The sequence below is a fragment of the Archocentrus centrarchus genome, chromosome 9 (assembly GCF_007364275.1).
Source record: "Archocentrus centrarchus isolate MPI-CPG fArcCen1 chromosome 9, fArcCen1, whole genome shotgun sequence".
NCBI classification, from domain to species: domain Eukaryota; kingdom Metazoa; phylum Chordata; class Actinopteri; order Cichliformes; family Cichlidae; genus Archocentrus; species Archocentrus centrarchus.
This window is the reverse complement of record NC_044354.1, coordinates 11,923,719-11,951,558: the sequence shown is the minus strand read 5'-3', so window position 1 is coordinate 11,951,558 and position 27,840 is coordinate 11,923,719. Positions and strand designations below refer to the sequence as shown.

Sequence of the window (27,840 nt, the reverse complement as noted above, 5' to 3'; positions counted from 1 at the left end):
GAATTTTTAAAGAAGTGTGACCTAGGTGAAAGTGAGTTTATGTTGTAATATACAAATTATATGGATTTCAACAGCATTGAAGAAATTGGTTTGAATGGTTATGATTTGTTTAAGTTTCTGTGTGTAATGCACATGTTCTAATTTACCAAGTTTGTCTCATGGTATACACTTTATTGTAAAATAGTTAAAGTTTAGTTTTTGGGTTTTTGCGGGTAATGTCTGTGCAGCACCCTATAGTAGACCATGTTTGTATAAATCCATGGTGCCTTGCAACTCTGTACGAGCTGGAATGAACTGTGGATATGACACAATAATTAAAAAATAAAGACTTAAGTCATTCCTTCATCATTGTTTTCATTCATATAAATGCAAACTAATGAGGTACACATACAATGTGATCAAATAACAAGCACAGTAGCCAGCACAAAATGGTTCATAAAGTGTACTGTTATGAAATTAAGTCCATTTCCCAAACAAAATGTTAATAGCACTACCTAGTTATTATAAACCACAGCAAAACGTTGGCTAGCAAATTGTTTAATCTGTTTGTCTGGACTTTATTTGAAGGGTCTCATTTTTGATGTACAGCTGTCACAGTGAACCAATAACACATACAGACCAAGTTGAACATAATTCAGCTCACTTTATGTACATTACCAGTCAAAGGTTTGGGCACACTAAGTGTGCCCAAACTTTTGACTGGTAATGTATTTCATCATCTTGTAATAGGAAAAGTCTGCAGGTCTAAAAAAAGCATACTTTCCAAAATCCTAACAATCAATATCTCATCATATAACAAAAGATGACATCTTGGCATGCCTCTTTGCACTTAATTATTCACTTTCATTTCCAGGGGGATATATTTGGGGGCACATTAAGGCTTGAGTAGTATGTTTTCTTTGTGTGCACATTCATTCAGGATGAGTCCTGCTTACGTCTCCCATTTTGGCTATGCGCAGTTCAGGCCTATACACGGATTTTAGGTTTTCTCCCTTCACTATCCGACAAGTATGATAGCATCATAAATCTAAGCCTAAAGCTTTAAATGGACTTTTAGACACATGGTCTATAGTTACTTATTATGTTTTAAATTCAGTTAGTATATACTACACGTTCTACACAGTCAACCTATTATAGTTATTCTGTGGTTGAAGTCAGCTGATACCATGTACATTCACAGTCACATAGTGACTTCATTAGATGCACATCTTTTGAAACACTTTTCATAATTCAAGGATAAGTATCAGACTTTCTTTGAAACAGGGGACTATCTCTCATCAGCAAACCATCTTATCTGAACAATGGTGTCTTGTGAGAATGGCCATCACAAAAAAAAAAAAAAAATACCATACCAGGTCATAAGATGCAAATGGAGTAATTGCAGATTGTTCTTTTTGAGGGATAAAATTCAGACATGAAAAATAAGTAGCTTGATCATTTTAAGTCATGCAAATGCGCAAATAAAATCTGTTTTAATCAAGAATTACAAAGCAGCTTTAAAGGCTGACATCCACAGTACTGTGGTTTGTGTCAGATGACAGTAACAGTCTGTCACACGTAATTTGTTGAAGATTTCATCTGCCTCACGGTGCCAACGTTAGACTTTCATGTTACTAACATCTGAGAGAACAAAAGATCGAGTGAACTAAAAGAAGATTAAAACAAACATTTTGCGTAGCTGACTTATTTACCCTCCAAAACTAAAAAGCTTTTAGAAAACTGACATCCATCAGACTTTAGAAAATATGTCTACAGATTGATAATATATCACAAACAAGAATACAAATGCCACAACACAACAAAGACAACAAAAATCCTCTAGAACCAAAACCAAAATCCTCTAAAAAAAAGAAGTTTATCTCTGCTAGCTGCTCTAGGTCAGGTTCATGATGACTTTTGATCCCTTGGATCACTTGGTTCTTCAAGCAATCAAATAAGGATTTACAGTAGAAAAAAAAAGAGTAAAGATAGAAATGCAGTCATCCCATGAAAAAGTCCTTCAGAGGGGTTTTTCAAAGATCCTCATCAACCATAATGCTAAGCTCTTTCTCTCCCTCTTTTCACAAAGTACTTGTGCTTTGTAATATCCTCTCAGGATCATCAGATCTGAATTGGTACCAAAAAAAAAATTATAATTTAAATTTTTGTTGATTTGTTGCTGGAAAATGAGTTTTAAGATGACAAACCAGATGGTTCGGTTGGAAATAGCGTTGAAAAAGGATCTTAATCTTTTGAAGTCATTCCCTAGTTGGAGCAGGTGTTGATGTTCTTGCCATCAGCAGCGTCCTCCACCAGTGCTAAGTGATAGTCAGTGGACAGTGTGAAGTGGGACACGCAGCCCACCAAGCCTCCAATGTACTGTCTGTTTGTGTGAAGAGCTATCTCCTTCATGCCACCTTTAGGCGAAGAATAGAGAGACAGCAAACATACAGATGTGAAAATTATTATTGATCTATATCATTTTATGGGATTAGAAATGAGAAGTTTCACCTACCAACATATAAGGGTCCATTGATATTAAGCTGTCTCATCTTGCCGGGCGCCCTTCCCGTCTTGGCTCCATAGTCATCAACAGTCAGCTTTCCTGTCTGGCCATCCCTGTATACAAGGGTTATAATAGTGAGAAGAAGAAGAAGAAGAAGAGAAGAAACAGCCTTTATTGTCCCACAGAGGGGAAATTTGGGTGTAACAGCAGCCGCAGTTATTATAAATATAAATAAAGATATAATAATTCACACTATTAAGAAAAGAATATATATAAAATCAACAAACAATATTAACCTTAATACTACTAATAATAATAACACTATATACAATGTGCATGATGTGCCGGACTATTTACAGTATAAATAATAATAAATAAAACTGAGTAATAATAAAACTGAGAAACTGGACCTCTTATTTGTTCATAACAATTTAGTTATATATAAAAAATAAAGTATTTTAAAAGTTGTGATTTTCCATTTTCTGCAGGGTTTGAAAGGTGACATACAGCTGGAAAAGATGATGAAGAATGATCTACTGCTGCTATTTCTATTGGACCTGTTTGCCAACATGCTTCCTATATAAATGTTATAAGGCTGTAATACAGAATGTTAATGTTGTGTTTACGTCTCCGTCTAAGATTAAGTGAGGTTCAATTTCATTTTAAAGGTAAGTTAAAGCAAACAGCCACAGTCAAATGTGATCAACGTACTGGACGTCCTTTTCACAGGATTTTATGAGCTTACCTCACAGCCTTGACTCTGTGCCACTTTCCATCGCTGAAGGTCCCATTGATAACAATGTTGGCCACACCACTGCCCAGGTTGTAGCTACAACAACATGGAAATGCATACAAGTAAAATGGACTGCAGGGGATTTATATTTTTAATGGTACAAGCTTTGTTTAGAGGTCATGGTCCTCACATGGACTTTTTTCTTAGCTCCAACTCTGCTGAGCACATAGCTCTCACTACCCCTTGGTAGGATTGACATTCCACTCCATTACTACCTTCCTTCTTATGCACTAAACTTTTCATTTTCTGCCTGGTATCCAGAGTTTGCATTTTAACTAAAACATTTCTTTACAATACAGTTATATTTCAAAAATAATTCTAATCCAGAATAACTTCTTTTACTCTTTCTACAGTGCCATTCATGCTTCACAGTAATAAATACCTGAAGATAAGAGCGCCATCTTGAAGACCTATAGAAAGAAAGTCACTGTTGGGTCTCATCGGACTGTCCCCTCGCCAGAGTAACAACCCATCTTTGGCTGTGCTCTTAAAACGCATGAAAAGGCTGGTTCTGGACCCAGATACTCTGTTAAAAAAAAAATAAAAAAACTGAAGAATGCACTTTCTGAAAAATCTAGAAGATTAAAAACACAAACTGCAGTTGCAACATTAGAAAACATGAGTTGCTATTTTCTGGATTTCTCTCTTCTTTTCTTTGCTTTTGGTTAAACATACAACATATTTATGTCATATAACCTTTTAAGGATATCTCTGTTGTCATAGGTCAGGTAACTTCTTCCAATGAATTGTGGGATCTCTATGGCTTCAGTCACAGCTGAGAAGAGAAAAAGAGCTCCTTTAATACCATCACAAGGTGGCAGCATCAGCATGTCTGCAGCTAAGATAGAAGCCTAAATCTGATTCTGAAAGAAATCCTACATGTTTTCCAAAATAAAAAAAAATTAAATAAACTGTTAATATCTACTTTTTGAAGTCAGAGAAGAAAACTTACTGTTCAAACAGTAATTCCCACACTCTGTTCCATGAAAGCATTAAATACAGAGAAAACATAAATTTAAGGGAATACGTTTCTATGAGAAGATCTTTAACCCCTATGAACAGGAAATATTTCAGTGAATTTAAAACAACATTAAAAGTATTACAAACAGAAATAAGTACAAACTATTGAATATAAAATGTAAAAATGTATTTTTTATGCTTAGTCAGCCTTAATCACACACATTAATCAGCACTGCATGAACACCTTGCTGATTTCAGCAAACTGCCGCAAACTGCACAGTCCCATCAACCTTGTTCATTGAGAACAATTCATTCAACTGACCTTTCTGGCAATGCCTCCCATCGTACCCTAGGGGGCAGTCACATTCATATCCATCCCACTTTGGCCTGCAGGTCCCTCCATTGGCACATGGGCTTTCTACACATGGGTGTGCAGAATTGGCTACATTAACTCCACCAGCAGAGCCAGTTGTTATGGGGATGGTGCAGTCATTGAGTATTAGCTGAGGGGGTGAAAAGAAAAGAACAGAGACAGGAAAGGGGGAAAATGGAAGAGAGCAACAGTGTAAAAAAAGAAAAAAAATCAGACAGAGATTGTATGCAGCATACATATCATATATAATGTGTTTGCTACATCACTTGTGATGGATTGGAAATTACTGAGTAATGATCTTACCAAAATAACCTTATCCCAGATCACTGATTACATAATTAATATTAAATGCTGGTGTTGGCAAAAGTATAGAAGCATTCACCTTCTGAATAATTCCAGTGAAGGGCTTTATTACACCTGCTGTCCTTTTCGTTTTATCATATTCTGGCACACCGCCAATATAGAGAGGCGAGCTGCAGTTGATCTGAGTGAAAGCTCCCTGAAAAGTAAATACAGCAGAGAAAAAGGTATTTCATTCATCCATGTATCCATATATTTGTTAAAAATGTATAATTCTGGATATGTTTTGCTTATAAAACTCACAAGACAAGTATGTTTTCTCATAATAACATAATACATTTTTTTGGCAACGCATTCAATGGGATTTAAAATACCTCGGCAATCCCCTCCACAGGCCTCTGGCTGTCTACCAGCAGGATGCCACTCTTTGCTGTGCGTGATACTCTTAGCTCGTGCCATGAGTCCAGACTGATCTGCTCCTCACTCCTGAAGCACACATTAACACACATTTAGTATTGGACATGTAGTTAGAAAATGTGAGAATCAATGTGAAACGTGAAAATCTATCCAGCACCTTATGACAGCTCCTCCAGAACCACAGTCAAATCTGAACTCTACATATCTGTCCACCAGGTTTATAGCAAGGAAGTCCCCGCTCCCTGCGTCATCGCTGTACAGCAGCACTCCATCGGGCATTGACGGCCGAAATGTCACCTCAAACTCCATAAAAGACAGGTAACTCTGTGAGGACTGAGGCCATGGGATGACAGCATATGAAAACACTGTTTCATTGAAGAGTGGCGAGGACAGTGAGAAACCTGAGGCATAGGAAAAAAGACACAAGAAAATAAGTAAGTATAAATAATAGGATGATTTAGAATGAAGAGGAAAAGAGAAATTAATAAGAACAGAATGAGATGGTAGGAGGAGATTTATTGAGGAGAGATAAAAATGAAAGGTTATTTTGTGTGAAAGCTGGTGTGACATGCAATCAATCGCTCTGCCTCCATATATGAAATAATCCTTATTTCAATCGATTTACTTGGCATTTTCTTCAACTGCTGAGTAATTACCTTGAAAGTTTTACATGGAAGACATCAAGTAAGAAGATACCGAATGGATTTTATTTTCTTTCACAGTTATTTAAAATTCTCCTTGTAAACAGTGTGTGTGTGTGTGTGTCTGTGCGTGTGCATGCGTGCATGTGCGCTCTTTTGCATGTGCAAGGGAAAAAAAGAAAAACAGCTGACTCACTCTCTTCACAAAGTACTCCTCTGAAGCCAAGTGGGCACAGACAGATGTAGCCATCAGCACGGTTTGCAAAGCAGACTCCACCATTGGCACAGCTGACCTGGTCGCACACACTGTCACTGCATTCACCTGGGACATTAGGACAGAGTCAGCATGTGTACCGAGGTATCGATGTACACATTTACAAAACAAATACAGTTTCCATGATTGCATTATTCCTATAAACAGTCCTACTCCAATTAGGAATATACAGTAAAGTTAGCAGGAATTTAGAAGGAGTTTGAATGTTCCACACACCAAAAAAGGGGACTATATAAAAGTCTGTAACTGATATACTGAGACAATGCTAAGACATAATCATAATAATTACAGAACCTACACACAAACACACACGCGAACAATCTAAATACGCATTTTTGTTTGTTTTGAAGGGGGGGTGGGTTATTGTGCCTGGACCATATTTCTTAAAAAAAAAAATGACTTCAGGGCATTTTTAATTTCTTACAACAGCTATTTAATATTCTTACCACATTTATAAAATCATGTTGTGAAAAGCCCTTTGTGTTCCATAATTTGCCAAAAACAATCTGTTTCCTGCTTCAGTGACATACTGGCCTAAACCCAGTTATTAAAAAGCTATTTTTGTCTGTCACTGAGACAGAAAATTATCTAAAGTGGCAGCAATTCTTTTCTTACATTACTGGTTTTGTCTTTTCTGTTCATGTCAGATGTTTTTAATGCACTTATTATGCACCATGTCATGGTCTGCTTTCATTTTTTTAAGTAAAGAAAAATAACAATAACATCAGGCGGTGTAATGAATAAACACTGTCATCCATATTCAAATTATGCCCCCTAATGATTGGAATTATTTACTGTATGTATGAAAGCCAAACAGCCAAACTCTAAAATTATAGCTCAGCTACTCAACTGAGCACCAAAACATCACAGGAGAACTGGTGTTTTGTAGATAATATGGATAAGAGCAAGGTGCAACTGGCAGCAGCCACATTAAAATAAAACTGATTACGCAAATTCTCTCACATTCTGTGTGCTTTCGTACCTATATCAGCTCCACTCAGCGCTTTGCCCATGGGCCAGGGTCTGATGTCTGTAGCCTTGTTGTTGATGGTCAGACTCTGAATGCAACCAACAAAGCCACGATTTGTCCCTGTCGCTTTGACCAGCCAGTAAGTGCTTGGGGATCCACCCACATACAACGGGGAGCGAAAGGTGATCTTACTATACTGACCCTATGAAGACAAGATGAAGAAACTGAAGACCGCGAGAAGAAAAAATGTCATTTTTAGTCACTGTAAAAATATTCTTTACTCAGATTGAGGCAATTTGACCACTTGAAAGACAATAAATAATGTCTCAGTCACACTAGAGCAAAAATAAGATGGCAGCCTCTTTGCAACTTGGAAAAATCCAGTGGTTGCCCTGTGATTGCATTAAATTTTTTTGCATTCGGTGACTGAATGCACCAAATTTGGTCCAAGTAGTTGTGGTGACCAACCGGTTGCCAAGAGCATGAACATGCAGCATCCTCAACCTCTGGGCAACCACTTTTGAGACTGTAAGGCAATTTTACAGGCTGCCTGGTGGGAGGCAAACTGTCTCCAAACAATTGTGATTCAACACAGACTGACTGCAATCATTCTTGGGCAGATTGATGAAGGTTTGGTTGTCAATCTCCAACAAGTTGTAATCATATTGGAGATTGCCAATATGTTGTAATCAAACTTATTCAATCTTTCCAGATGAGTGCAACTGGTCTTCAACAAGTCTCTTTGCAATAGTGGACTCAACTCAACTTGCTGTATTCTGGTTATAATCCTAAATAAATGCAAGGTTACCTAGCGTTTTTGTTCAATCGCCAAATGCAGTAACTACATGACTGTTTGTGGAAGAATTTCTGAATTTCTTTTCCAAATTGATGACGTTCTGGGTGGACTATCAATGTAAGTAGTTATTGTGAATTTCTGTGCATGTGGATGGTAACAGATTTGAAACATACAGCAACAGATTTGCAATTTTCACCAATTTATCATAGTTAATCGCTGTATTATCACAAACAGATTGCACATAATAGCCAATTTGGCCCCCACTCAATAACAGATTGAGCAGACATAGACATCTATTGATGCATCAAAGTTGCTTTGAAGACGGCAGCTGACTGCAACTTTGAACACTCAGGTTTAGTATACCATGAGGTGAGGCTCATCAGTATGCTTTAAATTACTGTTTAACTTAAAAACTATTTGAAATGTTTTGCTTTTTGCGTGCTGGTATGTTATTACCTGTGAGCGTCCAGATATGGGTGTGTCGTTGTCCATGCGGAGCCAGCCACTCATGCCATCTCTGAAGACAGTTACTGTGTGCCACTGACCAAGAGCAATGCTGCTCTCACTGACTATCTGAGCTGCTCCTGTACCACAGTTAAACCTGCAGAGACAAAAATCCACAAGGTAAGCAGACAGAGACAAATGACCTCGCTACTTATTTCTTTTAACAAAGAGTATAGTGATAGCTAACGTTGATCTGATGTGTAAGCTTTGGTGGTTGAATATAATTTCTGAATTTTGGATCATTTAAACCCATAAGTGATAGACTCTGTGAGCCATTCCTCACCTGTAATGAAGCTTCCCCCGAACCAAAGCCAAAGAAGTAAAGTCTCCACGGCCATGTTCATTCTCTCCACAGTACAGCAGCAAACCATCCTCAGAGTCCGCCTGCACCAAAGAGAAACTGAAATCTTTTTGAAATCACTGGTGGAAAGAAAAAAATGTGGGAAAGCATGAAACTTGATGGCTTACCTTGAACTCCAAAGTGATTTGAAAGGTCTGATAAGAGTTTTTTAAGGGTTCAAAGGTCATATGAGAGTAGCCATGGAACCTGGGAAACTTCACTGATACCGCTGAAGAACAACAAAGGAAAAAAATCATGACAAATGACTAGTAACATCACCCATGGGTTGGAAAGTGGGAAGTGCCCGTTCTTATAACCTTGACAAAGATACTACACTATCAGAAAACTGCTAAAGAAAAACAGTAATTCAGAAATCCTTCTTACCCTCAGAGCATGTGTCCCCTCCTCGTCCAAGGTTGCAGTGGCAGCGTGAACCCCTGCTTTCATAATCAGTGAGGCAGAAGCTGTCAGGTGGGCACACAATATCATCACAGGTCAGATCGGACACGCGAGGCACCTCACCTCTCCAAGGGTACATGTTTGAGGTAGCAGTGGTGGTGGACAAAGGGATGCTGAGTTGGAGCCAAAGAGGAAGAAAGATAAGAAACTTTAGTTAGTTAAGTCTCCTGACTGGCTAGGTGGTGCTGTAAGAACCTACAGTGGGGGAAATAATTATTTGATCCCCTGCAGAGTTTGTAAGTTTGCTCACTTACAAAGACATAAACAGTCTCTAATTTTTCTGGAAGTTTCATTTTAATGGAGAGCGATGGAAAATTAACCAAAAATCCAGAAAAAAAAATTAAAGCTATAAATTGGTTTGCATGTCATTTAGTGAAATAAGATCCCCAAGAAAAACAAGATTTAGTGCTTGGTGGAGAAACCCTTGTTGGCAGTACAGCGGTAAGAAGTTTCTTATATTTGGTCACCAGGTTTGCACACATCTCAGGAGGGATTTTGGTTCATTCATCTTTAGAGAAACTCTCTAAATCCTTTAGGTTTGCCACGGTCACTTGGCTGCATAACATGGTGAGTAAGATGGGCCTGTACATGTGTCTTCATGAGCAGGGGGACCTTTTGGGTGCTGCGTGATTTCAGTCCATTACTGCGTATGTTACCAATGGTGGTCTTGGTGACTGTGGTCCCAACTGCCTTCAGATCATTAACAAGCATTGTGCAGGTCTACAATTTTATACCTGACATCCTTTGACAGCTCTTTGGTCTTGCCCGTGGTGGTGGAGAGGCTGGAATGGAAGAAACTGATTCTGTGGACAGGTGTGCTTTATGCGCATAACGAGTTGAGATGAGAAGTATCTGTAATTGATTCATTGATTGTAATAAAGTGTGTCACGAGGCACACGGCCAATCTGTGGGAGCCAGAATTCTGACTGGGTTGTAGGGGAGCAAATACTTATTTCACTCAGTGACATGCAAATCAATTTATAACTTTTCTGTAACATATTTTTCTGGATTTGTGGTTAATATTCTGTTGCTCTCCATTAAAATGAAACTACTGTTCATTTCTTTGGAAGTGAGCAAACAGACCAATTCAGCAGGGGATCAAATAATTATTTTCCCCATTGTAAGAGGCAATTTTGTCATGTATTTATTTCATTATTAGTTATGTTTTATAAGGGTGGCATTTGATTGTATATTGCTTCTTTTTGTTTGGAGAAACTTTTGGTCCTTATTTTTTTTAAGGAAAGGAACAGCAAAAAGCAAAAATGTTCACCTGAACTCAACAGAACTGTAGCCAAGCCACCTTATATTGCCTCAGATAATGACATACAGTACATCACAAACAGACAGACGTGTGACATTTCACTGCTCCATTCGCCATCTTTATCAAATAATTTAGTATAAGAGCACAAAAAAAGACATGTTCCAGGTAGCTTTTACGGGGGAAAAAAGCAGAAAGCCAAGAGAGATGGAACTGTAGTAATCACAGACCAAGAAGAAAAGTAAGCATAAGAGTAAGAGCAGTAAGAGATGTATTTTTTTTTCTTTCCATCAGCAAACACCTGTAAATAGTTAACTTTGTCTTTAAAGAGCTTTGAAATTTTATCAGTAAAAATTAAATTCCCTTATTAAAAACCAGACTTTAAGTCAAATAATCATCTTAAAAAAGAAATTTTAAGATAAATCTTACCTGGTAGGGGTACGTGGGGCAGCAGTTTTGGTGTCAAGAGTGCTACTAGGCTGTGAAGTGACTGAGAAAACCAGATCTGTAAATTCTGAAAAGATGGATGAGGTGGTGGTGGTGGAAACTGGTGTGGAGGTAATGTTAGGAGGAGCGATGGTGTTCATACGGTAAATGACATTTCGACCAGATGGGGGACCAGAGTGTGAACGGAGCTGGGACTTCCTGTTGTCCTGACTTATACCTGGAAATGGCTTCAACTAGGGAAAAAAAAGAGTAAAGAAATTTCAGAAGAAGATGAAGAGAGTAACATTTAAACATAAAACAGGGTTGCAGTTTAGCACTGGATTGTAAAAACACACCTCTTCTATAAAAATATCATAATCAGAGTCATCAGTGTCAAATCCATCGTCGTCTTTGAGCCCAGAATCTGTGATGTAACGCCCATAATCACCACTGCCAACATCTGATGCACCTGTTACAAATGTGCAAGAGGAATATGACAGGGCAATTATTATAAGATGTTCAAAGAGATAAATTATGACAACAACACAACAATGAGTATGATATGGTAAAACACAAGTCATGAGTTACATGCAGTAAATGGAGGTCAGAGAATCACGTAGTTGAAAAAGCTGAAGATATAGGAGTGATATCGCAAATATACAGTAAAGTTCAGCTTTAACTAATATTTATTTTGGTGCATCAGAAAATTAAAATATTGTAAAAAAGTTCAATATTTTCCATCAATTATTTTAAAAAAGTGAGAATTTAATATATTCTAGGCTCATTACACTTAGATATTGGCAACAGTAAATAAGACCAAAACAACAAACAATAATGATGGGTTCAATGCAGAAGAGGGTGTGTTGTTATAACTGTAACAAATACTCATGGAGTGGCTTCATCTGACTATGATGATGATAATGGTGACAACAGTAATCTAGCTGCTGCTGGCCCAGTAAGTCTACCTGTTAGTCTGTACCGAGGCTGCTGCACCACATACTGAAAAGTGTCTCCTCCATTCAGAAGTCTGTCATAGGAAGCTCACAAATTACAAAGACAAAGCCGGAGAGTGAATACCCTGTTTCCCTTATAAAACTTAGAAATTGACACAAATTACATATTTTTTCAAGAGTTGCATAATTGAATTCATAATAGCAATAAAAGGTATTTTAACTGATTAAGTAGGAATATGAAAAGAACTTTGAAGGTAAACATTACACATTTATATATTTGTACAGTGAGAATCAAAGAGCTTCATAATGTCCTTTCTACACATTAGAATCAAAAAACAAAGTAATATGTGCATGTTCAACTTAGCACATGCCCTCCCATCCATCTTACCCTGAGAAAGCTTAATCTTAGCTTATGTAACAACCACCTCCACCCCCACCACCCCGGCTTCTTGCTCTTCTGCTCTCCATTCATCTTAACTGTGTAAATGTACAATCTCTGGAGTCTGAGGGATAAAAACAGAAATCCTTGTGTACTGTTGTGGAGTGATTCTGGACAACGTATTCATTTTAAAAAGAAAAAAAATGTAATTGATCTAATATATTATAATTTTTTATAAAATGACTTTAAAATCTGAAGCGGTGCCACGATTTAAACTGTGATTAGCAGAGCCTAATGGCATTAAATCCATTGAATAGCAAATGCTGGCATACAGGCAGGGGGGATACCCAAAAAAACCCTCATCAAACTAATCTGCTGTTGTGTAACAGTCCCCCTCAAACCATACCACCCTGTTTCTAACCACTCTGACCACACACAAACAAGAACTGTTGCAGAAAGAGCGGCAAGAAAAGTATGTCAGTCAGTCAGTCAAGCCCACGCCTGCTGTTCAGTGAAGCAGTGGCGCATTGTGTGCATGTGTGTATGCATCCATTAGGAGTGTGCATGGGCAGAGAAGGGGGTCTGGCATCCCATCCTTAATCCTGTCTGATGAGACTCGGACGTAACCCGCTTTTATCCCCTGCTGAGAAACCACGCTCCTCTAGCCTCGCGTTTCTGTCAGTCCGTCTCTCTGACTCGCTCGCCGTGCCGTGTTTCATGTAACTTTCCTTCACATGATCCTTAACAATGTCTTTTTAACTTAATCTACCTCCCTGTGTGCTGTTCCTGTGCCGTCTCTCTGTCTCTGAGCAGTCTTGCGGGACTTAAGGCTCTTGATTCAATCACAGCAGTTTACAACTATCTGACAGCTCACAGTGCGTGAAGCAGTGTCACCTGCAGGTCACAGAAGAGAAATCTGGATGATGTGATTGTGTTTACATGGCTGTTAAATTTCAGTGGTTATACATGCAATTCTAAAGCCCGGCATGCCCTATAACTCACATTCACACATACAAGTATAATACTATGCCCATTAATCTTTAGGTGACTTCATCCTGGATCCATTTGACATTATTATTGCATATATTTGTTTGTGTGTGTCTAGTGCGCACACATACACACCTGTATGAATGTGTGTGTGTTTTAATATCAATCAGCCCCTACCATCCCCCCAACCTTGTACTGCCCCCAGCAGGAGGCTACATCCAAAACAATAATGTAAATGACTCTGTTTCGCTGTAGCTCCATTATCCAAGGCTTTGGTCACAAAAACCCACTGACACACTGCTGGGTGCTGTCCTACATTCAAACTGCACAAAATGTGTTTCTATGTCAAAACCTTACCTTTGAAAATAACAATTAAGTGTGTTTTTTAGCTTGACATGAGTTTCACAATCATTTGAGGACATTTTAGCCTCCAAAAAACAGCTACAAACAAAAAAAAAGCAACATTTTAAGAATTTCCTGTGATAACACCATCCAGCCATCCATCCATCCATCCATAAATTCAGACCAGGACACTCACATATTATTGGTGGGAAAGTTAAAATATGTTGGTGCAGTGCAAGAGTAATCTATTATGCTTTGGTGCTTTCTCATTGACTTACTATTGCTGCACACTGCTGAGAGAGAATTTCACTGCCTCCACAGCAACACTGGAGTGTTTTGTAAATGTTATATCGTGAGAATTAGTTTGGTGATGCAATAATATGCACAGTCTGTTTTGTTTAGTGTGGGTGTATTGTTTAAACTAAACAGGAAAAGAGTTTGTTTCAAAATGTGGTTAAAAACAGAGTAAAGAGGGAGCTTGGACTGAGCTTTCTTGGCTATCGTGAAATTAAACTCTGGCTCAGATATCAACATTTGGCCTTACCAAGTGTGCGCACAGGGTTGTTGATAGGGCTGGGTGGGCTAACTCCATGCTTGTTGACTGCCCTGACAACAAACTGGTACTCTGTTTCTGGTATTAACCCTTTCAAAACCATGGAGTTAGTCTCAATGGGCTCACGAATATATGTCCACTCCATGTCCATTTCTGGCCTGAGAAAAGAAAAGACCATAAAGACATTAATATGAATTTAATATGTGTTTGAAATTTGATATTTTAGAAAAAAATAAATTATCTTTTTTTTCCAGTATTTTTGTCTTTTAGAAATCAATGAACAAAAAAGGTGATTACACTCAAAATCCCTGCAAAGTAATTGTTTTTTGGAATGACAGTGTTTTGTGAAGGATCAAAATTATGATGTAATCACAGCCGCTCTTACTGTTCTGTCTCCCTGAAAAAAATATGGGTATCTGCATAGAGTACAGTTGCAAGATTGGATCTAAACAATTCAAGTTGCAAAGAGCATTTTCAAAGTATAAAAAAGAGCAACTGATTGACATGTTTTTCTTGTTGTTGTTGTTAAGGTACTATTTTGGAGGCCCTTAGAAAACATTGCTGATTATTGTAAAAGTAAAGCAAAAAATAATATTGCTAACTTTCTTTAATCTCCAACTTCCCCTCCCCTCCAACTTCCCTTCTTTGCCTGATTCAGGGAGCCTGGAGCTATAATTCCCTCTTGAACAGAGACATCTTCAACAACAGGCAATGCCTCTCTTTAGTGAGGCCTCTTTTGATCTAAGGGGGGGGGGAGATTTGCTTCTGAGATGGTCCTTCTGTGTAGAAAATCCCCCACATACAAAAACAGACACTTATTCTTGCTCGCACACAGTAAGTGTTTTTCAGCTTGTCCCTCTCACTCTTGGCTCATTCGCAGGGTGTTGATTTTACACCGTGAAGAGCAACGCTGCTTTTAAAGTTTGTTTCTTTTTTATAGCTTTTAAAGTTTTGTTTCTTTTATGACTTCTTTTTGAACATTTCTTTTAAATTCCATGTGATAGATATATATATATATTTTTTTTTTTTTTTTTTTAAATATCTGGCAGATCATCAGACAACTCCTGGCAAACTATTTCTGACCTCAAGTTTTTTTGAAAGAACACTTGTCTAGACATGGGAGGCTCTTTATCTGAGAGTGTTTATGTGTGTGCATGCGTGCATGAATGCGTGCGTGTGGCTGAACAGAACTAAACGGAGAATGAAATTCATTCTTTCACATGTCACAACTGACCCTTATGTCAAAACACAAAAGCTTACACTGAACAGACAGGAAAAGCCTCATGACAGTCACTGTGAAAGAGAGCTATTTGACTCTGAGTAGGTGCAGAGCTCTGCATCTATTAATGCAAACCAACTGAGATTTGTTTGAAATACAGTATGATTTCTATTACTATAGTCCATTATTAGTGTTTTGTTTCCATTCAAATGTGTTCTCATCAGAAATATATATTATTGAGCTATTATTGGATATTTGAAATGAATTACTTCTAATAATGAAAGCATAGTACAATATTATAACTGCTATTATAGCTTTATCAATGAAAAGGTCCTGTTTTAAACATATACACATGTTAATCTATGTCCAATGTCTGCTTGTTCCTTTTCGAGAGACTCATACAGTGTGGCAAGGGCTGAGGAGTTGATCAGCTTCAGGAAGTAAATCATAAAAACTGAAAGCTGGGGAAACCACTGTCCTGAAAAACGAGCAGAAGCAACAAAATTTGATTTTACTGAGAGCCACTTCTGGTTGCCTGGCAGCTTCATAGTGGTAGATCCTTCCAAAGCCAAGTCAAGATATCTGGCTAAAATATAGCTTGAGTAAATCTACAATCACAAGATTCTGCTTTTACATTTCAGCCTGCTTAAGGATAAAGCAAACAAGAAACAATGAGAGTTGGTGGTTGAATCCTTGGAGCAGCAGTTCTTAACTTTGAGGTTGGGACAACCTGGGGTATTCTAGGATACATATATAGCTGATATGAAGCCAAAGCATACCTCTCTGAAGCAGAGAAAGCTCCTGGCTAAATATTAGATATGAGCACAATAGGATTTGTCATTGCTGGTGTACCTGAAACACAAATACAGAGCCCATCTTAGGCTTGGAGATAATTTTCCCCCTCTCATAGTTCATGAGCACAAGCTGAACAACTCAACTCCATGCAGGCTCAACCATCTTGCTGTGTTACACATTTTATGCTATACTCACATTGGTGGCTCTAATCTTTAAACCACCAATCATGTCTTTATGCACTCCTATATTTTGTCTGTCTAGGATGTCTGCAAGATTGCATAAGAAAAGTCTAAATATCTTGCACAAAGTTTTGCCAAACTTGTAAATGTGTCTTTTTTTGGTTTCTCTAGAAACCTATATTTAAAAAAATTCAATTAAATAAAATTTAAAAAAAAAAGCTTTTCACTGAGGCCTGCTTTTTTTCTCCATGACAATCACACTTGCTCTTCACCTGTTAAGTAACTATATGAGCTGTTTTTTTAGTGTTTGCATGAACTCTTTTACACAAATCCCACTGAAAAAAAAAACCCCTTCTGGTGCAAAGGTCAACAGCTGCACAGCACCACAAAATTACTAGTCCTTAGTTCTTCCCACTGAAATTACTCAAAGTTCTGCTACATGATGCTATGTAATGTTTAGCTCTCAAACCTGTCAAAACATAGGCCAGTTCTTAAAAGGCACTAACCAGCACTGTGTGTTGTGTTGATGTAAAGGAGGTGGCTGATACTTGTGACATTGTGTGTATCCCTCTGAATGTGTGTCTGTGTATTAACATCAATTCAGCAGTGACGAGATCTTGAGAAAGCAGGCAGTGACTGACCTGATGTAAGCCACCAGGAAGTGAAGAACAGGTGCACTTCCATCGCTCTCTCCTTGCTGCCACGATAGCGCCAGCTCTGTGTCAGATACAGCCATGACGGTGGGCTGAGAGGGCGGTGAAGGGGGCATACACATTTCTAATGACAGGGGAAAGAATCTGTAATCAGTGGCTGATATAAACAATACTACTTTAAAAATACTGACATCGGCTGTAAAAATGGTCTCCGTCTACTCACATATTCTTACCCTGTGAAGCAGTGCTGATGTCTCTGGGCATGCTGGGTCTACCCTCCCCTGCCCAACCATATGCTCCAACACTGACTCTGTATTTAGTATTCACCTTCAGGTTACCAATGTCCACGTCCTAGAAGGTGAATGTAAGAAACCGATGAACAAAGGAAAAGAAGCGAGACAAAGATGGTTAGAGGGTGAAAAGAATGAAAGAAAAGAAAAGAAAGAAGGGATGACATTACTAATTAGGGATTTTCTCAGCATCAGAGCAGAAATAATATCAAGTCCACATATAAATGTCAGTCGTGACAAGAAATCATGCAGCGTCTAATTTTGCAGAGAGAAGGGATAGTGGACCAAGTGGTGGCTAGAATGGTACTTACAAAGCTTGCTTGTCCATCAAATTGCCCCTTTGACAAAGAAAAAGCAGGGGTTTACAGAAAATCAAAGTGTGTACAGTGTTCTACCTTTAATAAGAATTTCAAACACTTATTGCAGCTGAAAGTATCTCTGAATACTAACAGTAGTCAGCATGTCCAAACTGAGTGGGACCTCCATTATGGATGCAGTCCCTACTGTACGGCCATTCTTCATCTCTGTGTAGAAAACCTGGATGACACAAACATTCATAAAACACGATGAGTTTTTTTGTTTCTTTTGTTTTTTACTTTTCCATTTTCAAGACATAGCACTGAAAATATAAAAATAATAATAATATTAAGTACTAGAAAATGCTGTGAGAAAACAAGACTATTCTTAAACTTTCAAAACAATTGGCCATCCCACATGTTTATGGGGTAGCTCGGTAGTTGACTAATCCTCTTAGTGTAGACATATGGTCAAAAGCAGGACACACGCAGTCATACTGATCCACAAATTGTTAATGGCTGACTCAAAACAAACACAAGGAAGGAAGGAAGGAAGGAAGGAAGGAAGGAAGGAAGGATTTGGGTTCTCTTCTCTCTCAGTCAAAGAAAGGACAAACAAAAAAATATGACTTATTACAAAATAATCTAATTTGTTTGTTTGTTTGTTTGTTGAACCTTGAGCAAATGAGTTGAGAAAACAAATTTGCCACCCTGTTACATCTTAGGCACATTATGTTATGAATATAATATTGTGAATATTGTGAAGTTATCATGTTGCCTAGCAACCACCTACCAATGAGCTAAAATGACCAATTTATGCAACTACAAAAGCATATTATAAAAGCATCATTTTAAATTCACAACAAGATCCACAAAACTTGAATATTATGGACTAAAATGGCATTCATTTAATAGAGTAGGGCATGGCCATAGGCATCTACTAGTACCCAAAATTTAGAACAGCATAACAAAGAAATCCTACAGTCAGTCAATTTCATGTCAAAACATCACTGCAACTTTTTTGTTCATTATTCATCTACTGAAAAAAAAAAAGCCAGCCCAACTTTAGTGTTTAAAGTGCACCTTGCGTAAAATGGTGCAAGCAATAAATTAAGCTTTCTGACCACATTTTTCACAGCTATATTGTCCTTGAAAAAATCATATTTTTGGAAGTGAAAGGGTTCCACCCCAAAACCACAAATTTCAAATATCAATCTAGCCCTCAAGGCCTTCTTAGCCGGCAGTGAGATGACAGGCACTTTAAAAACAGAAAAAAGAAAGTGGGGACCACTCATGTCAGCGGTGTGCAGAAGGAAATGGAAATTTGTTCAAAGGGAAAAAGAGAAAAAATTTGATTTGTGACATATCTGAGAATTGGCTCTTTATGTTTGCTGGCTGTCCAAACACATGCAGTTAGTGGGGTTAGGTAATTGCCGATTCTAAATCATAGGTGTGAATATGAGCGCAAATGGTTGTCTATCTCTCTGTGTTAGCCCTGCGACAGTCTGGCGATCTAAGGTGTACCCCACCCCTCGCCCTATGGCAGCTGGGATAGGCTCCAACCATACCAGGACCCTGAATTGGATAACAGGAAGAAAATGGATGCATGGATGGATGTTTGCCAGTTTGAAAAACCTTTCTATGGATTTTGAAAAAGAGCTCTTGAAAGAATTATATAAGTCCACTTCTGTGAAAACCAAATACTGTTTTTCTCTAGAAAGAAAACCTTCACAGTGAAACAGCCACATGTTGACCAAGGATAACAGGATTTCAATTTTCATAAAATAAGCAGCTATATGAATTATTATATATAAAACGTGCATCACTTTCTACTAGCAAAAATAAAAAAAATTAAGTGGAAGAAGGGAATAACATTTTTGAAATTTTAGTGGAAAGAAGAAATAAGTGTACTTTAATTAAATTTTTTTAGCTACTGCCAGGGGAGTACAGCAAACAGTTACAGATAGCATTCTGCGGTAACTGTGGTAGTGGATAGGCATGCACAAGACTGAGTTGCTCAGTTCACTCAAACACATGCTTGTTTTAACAAATGACCTAAAAACAAAAAAGAGTGAAAGAGGTCCAGACGTTACCTATTTGGCCCAACTTATTCATATTACATTTTCTAAACAACACATATGGCCTTGAAATAAGACAATGTCACATTTCTTGGCTATTGATTGGATGTAGTGTTGCTAAAGCCACAGTCATGTAACCCTGGAGATTGGTCAGTGACCCCTTGCAACCACCTGTTGCTAGGGTAAAGGATATATTCCACAACCAGCTGGCAAGTGGTTGGCAAGTGGTTGTTGGCTAGTGTGTAATCAGTTGCAAAGAGGCATACAGCGCTGCACTAAAAACCTCTGTGATTGCTTTTGTGGCCACAGTAGCTTTTTTTTCCATTAGTATAGATAGACAGGAAATGGGGGAAAGATGCAGGGGAAGACACATGGGCAAATTGGCAACAGGCTGGGACTCGAGCCTGCGCTGCCTGCACCACAACGTGGCATATGCATGTGGTCGCCTGCTCCAACACTGAGCCAACCGGGTTCCCCAACTGCTTTTGTTTCTAAAGATTGTCACAGTTGCTTGTAGTTGCATGGAAGTCGCCCCGCCCCCTTTTCTGCAAACACTTGCAACCTACTTGCCAAGCTGTAGTGAAACTGTGACAAGTGTAATGCAAACCAGAAACAGAGAATCTTTGCTTTCAAAGTAAAAGTTGCGTCTTTTTAAAATTTGTTGGTTTCAGCACTCCTTATTTTGAAGGCGAACAGTCCCCTTTTCAAGTTTGCATCGGACTTTTTCAATTTTCACTACATCTCTGAGAGTAAATGTCAAGTGTTTGCAGACAAATCAGTGTCTTACATGCAAACTACAGGCAACTGCAGCAATCTGTTAGGAACTAAATCAATCACAAGGAGGTTTTTGGTGTAGCACTCACTTTGCGACTGATTTCAGCCAGTAACAGCCAAGAAGCTCCAGCAACCACTCCCCAACTAGATGGGAAACACTTTTTTTTTCCTTGCAACCACAGGTTGCCAGGGGGTCCCCAAGCCTATGTGACTGAGTCCTTGGGTTTGGTAGTTTGCCAGGAGTGGAAAAACTACTGCTGCTAATTCAATGCAATAACATATATGTTAATATGTAAGTTAGTAACTTAGATACTTCCATATTTATCTGTCTAATCCATTGGAATGGTGTTAACACCAGTTCCTTTCATCAGCGCTGGCATTTTCCTGGCACTGCATTGCAAAACAATAACGTCAAACTCATGGCAGTTGAGCTTTTGCTCAAGCACTTTTACCTCTGTTTCTATACTGTGTTCTGACTCAAACAGAATAAAAGTATTGTAGAAATGCTGAAAATGCCTAGTTTTTTCTATTTTCAATATGAGACTTGAGCAGAGAATCTGACCTGTAACCAGGAACAATATTGCCACTAATATTAAAAAGAAAAACCTTACCAACATCCATACCTACTGTTATTCAGTGTTGCTTCAGTTGTTATATTACATTATGTGATTCTAATTACCTTATATCCAGTGATGGTGCTAACATGTCTCCGGGGCATCTTCCATCGTACACTGAAGGCAGTGCAGTTGATTGTCTCCAGCTGGATGTCTAATGGAGGACTCAGGCGATCTGGTTTACACAAACACGACACATTCAGTGACAGAAATAATCAGTGAGAGAAACAAAGGATACACAAGAGGGGAAGTACAAGTTTGGTTGTGTTAGAAAGCTGTTATCAGCCATTGTTGGACTTAAATAATGTTAAGCCTGAAACATTATGGGATTGATTTATATTTCACTGCAAAGAATTTTACAGTCTAGTGCGATTCACAATAAAATAACAAAGACAACATAAATAAACACATAAATTAATGTGTTCATATTAACCATAAGTCCAATAATGACTTTGCTCTTAAACATGTTGCATGTATTAACAAACCCATGGGGAAATATCACCAAACACTGTATTATTGTACGCTACCTACCCAACACCAAGCAGAAGTAGTGGTGACTAGGTGGGTTGTATAATATTGCATTTAACAGCAAAACAGGCAGACATTTTCATCAGGAATTGCTCTAGACCAAATGGAATTAAAATGTGGTTGCTGTAAGTCACTGTAAGGTTGTTTCCAAGGCTTCAAGTGTACAAAAAAACCCCACTAATGTAGTTTTAATTAACTGATAATTTAAAATACTGAAATACAGATTTTTGAATGTACGTTTGTCCTACTTTATACATTTAAAAATGTGTTGTTTTTCAAATACTTGTTTGTTGTTTTTGCTTTTTGGAAAAGTAAAAGGATTGCTTGCAAAACATGAAAACCACCAAAAGCTTAACTTTTGTATAGGTGCTTTTGTGCCAGCTTTGAACAAAATAAAGTCTGTTGCAATATATTTCCCAACATTTAGTCGCAGTCTGGAAAGGAATTACAGTACACTCTTTTCCACTTGAGTGTATTTGAGTGGTGAAAAAATGGACCACTTAGTTGGCATAACCTGTAACTTGATGTTCTGGCTTATAATATCAACTGACTCTGACTTCAGATGCCATTATTTTCATGGTTCTAGATATTAGAAAGGTATGTAATTGTCATCCCACTGCTCAGCTATGGCCTTAAAATACAGTACTTCTTAAAAGAGCAAGAAACAAAAAGAGCAGTTATAGAGCTGTCAATCATCAGTGCTTCTAATAACCTGCACATCAGTGAGAAACATGAGCAGGCAAGGATCCTTAGAGACTCAAATCCATACATGTTTTTTGTCACTAAAAAACTGCTAAATAATGTTATACAGTAGCTCAATATGATGTATTTTAGTGTCTTTTCAGATAGATTTATCTCATAAAGATTGTGAATGTGATTAGGGTTTGGTTCAGAAGTCAAATATTAGCCACAATTTATCTTCGCCCATCTAACTGACAAAAATATACTTTTCCCAAGCATAGACTGACATGGGAATCAAACAAACGTAAATATATAGCAAAGTGAAGCTCAGTAAATTGAAATCTCATGTAGCCACACAGCACTGCTGTTTTCCTCTGTTCATGTCCTTTCTTTCCTGTGACTACCCTTTTCTTCCTCTCAGGACGACCTCACTCCTACCCACTTCAGTCCTCTCCTTTCGTCATCTCTTTTCCTTTCTCGTACCCTTTTCTCTGCTCTTTCACCTGAGTGGATAATGCAACATGTCAGGTGAAGTCCCTGATCATTTACCTCTCCCCAGGGGTGTGTCCCAGCAAACACATGGGTGAGCTGAACTCACTGATTTAGAGCAGAAAGAGAGAGGGATCTTCTTGATTCATTAACTGCATGTCTGTAAACTTTTAACAAACTAAATGTACATGAAGGATGGATATGACTTTTAATATTCTGGAGTGAACTGAGGTGAAACTGTTATCTCTTTTCATTGTGTGACTAGAGAATCTTGATTTAACCCCCTTACACATGTGGATTTTTATTTCCAACCAGAATAGATTCTATGTTTATAGCAGTTACCATTTGTCTTTTGTCCAACAAGAGCCCAAATTTTGTCCTTTCAAACATATAGATGTTTGGTCGCCTCCTCAAATAAAACATTATTAAGAATCATGTTAAAAAAATGTTATAAAACAACCTGCAGAACCATTTGGTAAGATGCCATTCAGAAGTACTCTGCAGTATATATAACTTTTCATCTGTGGGTGCAGTCACAGCTACTCAAGGTGCCCTATTCAGTGCAGAGAAGCAGTGTTCAAACACTCAGCACCAACTCATACAAACCTTGAGAGTTAATTTAGCCAAACTAACCACTCTGAGCAGTGGCGACATCACGGCACTTGTGAAACAGGACTTATAGCACTCTGGTGTATGGTCCTGTCTGAAACTACCAAAACAAAAATTGATCAGTCAGCCCATATTGGAGATCACATTTGAGTGTGGCCACAACTTCCACAAACTGCACACTCTTGATAAAGCAGCTGCAGCATCTCATGTGTGTCTTCTTCTATGCTTCTTATTGTCATTGTTTTTTCAAATTGTGGTGAAGATAATATAAGTAGGAAAATTACCATTTGAAAAACAGCATTGTCACTCTCAGTCTAAAGGCAAACTATGTAATGGACAACTTCTTCCATCTATCCATCCATCCATTTTCTTCCCCTTTTCTTAAACAGATATTTATCATGTCTGTATACACTCACAGCCACTTCTTCAGGTATACCTGCTCAGCTTTTCATTAATGTAAATATCTAATCACCTGGCAGTAAATCAGTGCTTTCAGACACGGTTAAGACAACCTGCTAAAGTTCAAACTGAACATCAGAATGGGGAAGAAAGGTGATTTAACTCACTTTGAACATGGCATGGTTGTTGGTGCCCGACAGGCTGGTCTGAGTATTTCAGAAACTGCTGATCTACTGGGGTTTTCCTGCAGAACCATCTTCAGGGTTTACAGAGAATGATCCGAAAAAGATCAAATATCCAGTGAGCAGCACTTCTCTGGGATAAAATGCTTTGTTGATGCCAGAGGTCAGAGGAGAATGGAAAGACTGCTTCAAGCTGACAGGAAGGCAACAGTAACTAAAACAACCATTCATTACAACTAAATTATATAGATGGACATTCTCTGAATGCACCACATGTCGAACGCTGAAGTAGACTACACTGGGTGCCACTCCTGTAATTGTCATAAGTTTGCCAAAATTGGACAACAAAAGATTGCAAAGACATTGCCTGATCCGATGAGACTCAGTTTCTCCAGTGACATTTGGATCGAAGGTTCAGAATTTGGATAAACAACATGAAAGGATAAATCCATCCAGTCTTTTATCTGTGGTTCAGGCTGGTGGTGGTGGTGTAATGGTGTGGGAGATACCGTCTTGGCACAGTTTTGGTCGATTAGTACCAGCTGAGCATTGTTTATCTGCCACACCATGTCACAAAGCTCAGATCATCTCAAATTAGTTTCTTGAACATCACAGTGAGTTCACTGCACTCAAATGGCCTTCACAGTCACCAGATCTCAAATCCAATACAACATATTTGGGATGGGGTGGAACAGGAGATTCATGGATGTGCAGCTGACAAATCTGCAGCAATTATATGATGCTATCATATCAATATGGACCAAAATCTCTGAGAAATGTTTTTTAGCACGTTGCCGAATGTGTCATGAAGAATTAAGGCAGTTCTGAAAGTAAAAGGGGGTCCAACCCAGTACTAGCGATGTGTAACTAATAAAGTGGCTGGTGAGCATAGTATGACCAAATTACCACCTGGCTGTCAGATACAGTTAAACCAGCACATTTACCATAAGTTAATACTGTTTATTTTTAGTCCAAACTGTACCACACATCACAGCCACACATGACGATCCTCAGTTTCAAATATAATTTTAATTTAATGCCTTTTTATTTTATTTTTTTTATCTGCTACAAGAGTTAGGACACTATGAGATTTTAGTACTTAGTACCTGAACAAAAAAAGGTGCTCTCATAGTATTTGCTCTTACTTAATTAGCAATTATCAAATCTTAGGTGAGATTTTTTTTTCAGAATGGACCACCTCTTCCTTCTTATTCTGTATCAGTCAGTTATGAAGAAATGCAGGTATAAGCCACTCAGGGGAAAACCTTTCCCAGTGATTAAAAAAAGTCTAATACACCAAGTGTGGGGTGATAGAGGAGATTATTAAAAAGCTTTCCTAATAAATTAATACATTTTAGAAATGCTTTGCAATAAGTGAAAAAAATTCCCAATTATTCTTTTATTAATTCAGTATTCCAACAGGGGACAACACTGTCAAACTCCTGAAACAGGCAGACCACCTGGACATCATTCAGTGTGGACCCTTTCCAAATTTTTTAAGCTTAAATTTAAGCTTCATCATTAAAGACAGATGTGACTCATATAGACACTGAGTCCTGTTGACATGCTCCTCTCCCTGAGAATGAGATTTGAAAGACCTCACAACAAAAAATAAGTACAATTGTCACTAGCAGTCATGAAGACAGAAGTAAAGCCGTTCTGGTTTGGCAGTCTAAACTGTGGTGAGTTTATTGTGCTGACAGACAGATGTGAAAGTCAGCCTGCAGTGGCCTGTGGGCCCATAAGAGTGAGGGCAGGAGAAATACAACATTCAGACAGAATGACAGAGAGAGAAAAAGGAAGTGATGGAAAGAAGAAAGAAAAGGGAAGAAAGGGGAGCAAAGCGAGGAAAGGAAAAGGAGGGACAAAGAGAGAGGGAGAGTAGCCAGTGTGTATATGATGAAATCAACATCCAGGGATTTCTGTCCAAAGGACACATTGGCAAGTTTAATGATGGCTGCCCCAGTAAAGCTGAAGATTTCATTTTCTTTCTTTCTATCAAACTGACATATTCTGTAAAACTTGTATATAGTCAGTTTTTATCATCATATACTATGCCTTGAGATACGAAATTTCCATTTTATCCCGTTTTACCAGATCATAAAAACATATAAACCAGATCATAAATATTTACTCAACTCCTGCTCCTCAGGCACTGTTCTTAAGCATATTTTTGAAATGAAATAACAGCTATTAAATTCGAGTAACATTTATCTTTTGTAATTTAACTAGGTTTTATATCAATATAGAAACTGTGTATAGAAACTATTATATGAACGTAGTAACTATGTATGTGATAATTCTCTTAAGGATATTAAAGTAATACTGAGATGTATCATGTAAAAACTTTGTATAAAATTATGTAAGGTTAAAGCAAGCTAAACGTTTCTGTTATAATGCAACAAAAATGATAAGCAGACACAAATGCGGTCCTCACATCCACAAGGCTTCGATGTAAAGTCCAACTTAAAAAATCATTCGAGTAATGATTATTAGGCTATTACTGCAAACACTTTGCCAGAGCTGGTTTTAGCTGTAGAACTTACCAGATCTTCGTGTATTTGATCTTCTCGCACAAAAGCAAACGTTAGCTGTGCAAATTGCAAAGAAAAGTAGATACAAAAGACTTCTTTCTTTGCATTTAGATTCCATGTCTTGTTTTGGTCGAAATTTTCAAAACAGTCCAATGTTCATTTTATTACACATTCAAACGCGCACGTAAATGCAGGTAAACCCGTTGCTGGTAAAGTTTTCTCAAATACAAACGTTTTCTATCCAAATTTTTGGGACGAACGCCATCCAAAGACGTGTAGGGTATGTCCGAGAGGAAAGGGCAGCTACGGTTTGACACTGATAAGATTACAATCTGCAAAAGATCAGTGGGAGGGACACATTAACGGACGGACAGCCAGCCACGGTGCTCTGACAGGCGCTCTGATAGACGATGGAGAGGGTTGTTCCGACAATTCACGCGTAATGCGCACAACTGGATGGTGGCCACGATGATTTTTTTTTTTTTTTTTAACTCGTGGAGATCCCTTTCCTTTCGTTCGTGTCCAGGTCTTAGACCGCAAATGAGATGGACAGCGAAGTGCAAGAACGTAGGGCCATTTAGAGCTAAGAGGATAATAAGCGTCTAATCCGCACACTGGACACAGATGGAGAGCATGTCTTTACGCAAGCGACAGACACTCCATATGAATACTGTGTTTAAAATTGAGTGGCTGCGTATGCAAAAATGACCAAAAACAACGAATTGATTAATTAATGTTAGCCAGTGCCACATTAATCTGTAACAGAATTACTGAGTAGATACGTAATTATGTGCTTGATAGTGGTCTCAGCATAAAATAAGTCAAATCTGATTAAAACGAGGGGTCTCTGCATGATTTAAGTTCATCATATGAGAGAGAGAAAGGCTCAGCTAGATCAGTAATGGTGGAAGCAGGCAAGAAGGGTTTTAAAAAAAAAAGAAAAAAGCACAAATAATACAAGTCACTTTTGATATTAATAAAGTGCATTACCTACAGACATGGTGAAAATGCAGTTTCATCCATTACATGTCCTGTACATATTAGTGCCACAGCAGTAGCAGCAGGCCTATTAACCTGAACTATCCACCTGGAGGAAGACATTTTCAGACGATTCCATTGTGGTGTCCATTTTTGTTATATTAGTTAGGCTTGATAAAAATCTAACCCACAGCTAGGAACCACTCTGATTTGTTAGGCTATTTTCCATTTTCACTGCTGCTCATCTACTTCAGCTTAATTTTCTCTGCCAGGCTTATTCCACCTCCAGAAAAGGTATGAAAAATTCAATGATCCCTCAAGCCATGCGAAGT

The 27,840-nt window shown here is 38.2% G+C and overlaps 1 protein-coding gene across 1 annotated transcript; it reads right to left on the bottom strand.

Moving 5' to 3' along the window:
- Window positions 1-403: 403 nt before the first annotated feature.
- egflam (EGF-like, fibronectin type III and laminin G domains) lies at window positions 404-26,967 on the bottom strand. The gene is made up of 25 exons (XM_030738146.1): window positions 26,543-26,967; window positions 21,174-21,283; window positions 17,797-17,883; window positions 17,658-17,684; window positions 17,290-17,407; window positions 17,045-17,180; window positions 14,202-14,368; window positions 11,353-11,465; window positions 11,000-11,250; window positions 9,238-9,425; window positions 8,982-9,082; window positions 8,797-8,897; window positions 8,466-8,610; window positions 7,226-7,415; window positions 6,166-6,291; window positions 5,486-5,729; window positions 5,286-5,397; window positions 4,994-5,110; window positions 4,561-4,741; window positions 4,231-4,254; window positions 3,975-4,053; window positions 3,661-3,804; window positions 3,231-3,314; window positions 2,495-2,598; window positions 404-2,396 (listed from the first exon to the last, which is right to left on the bottom strand). The coding sequence occupies exons 1-25, from the start codon at window positions 26,646-26,648 to the stop codon at window positions 2,245-2,247; spliced, it is 3,207 nt and encodes a 1,068-aa protein (XP_030594006.1). The 5' UTR covers window positions 26,649-26,967; the 3' UTR covers window positions 404-2,244.
- Between the last annotated feature and the right edge of the window lie 873 nt (window positions 26,968-27,840).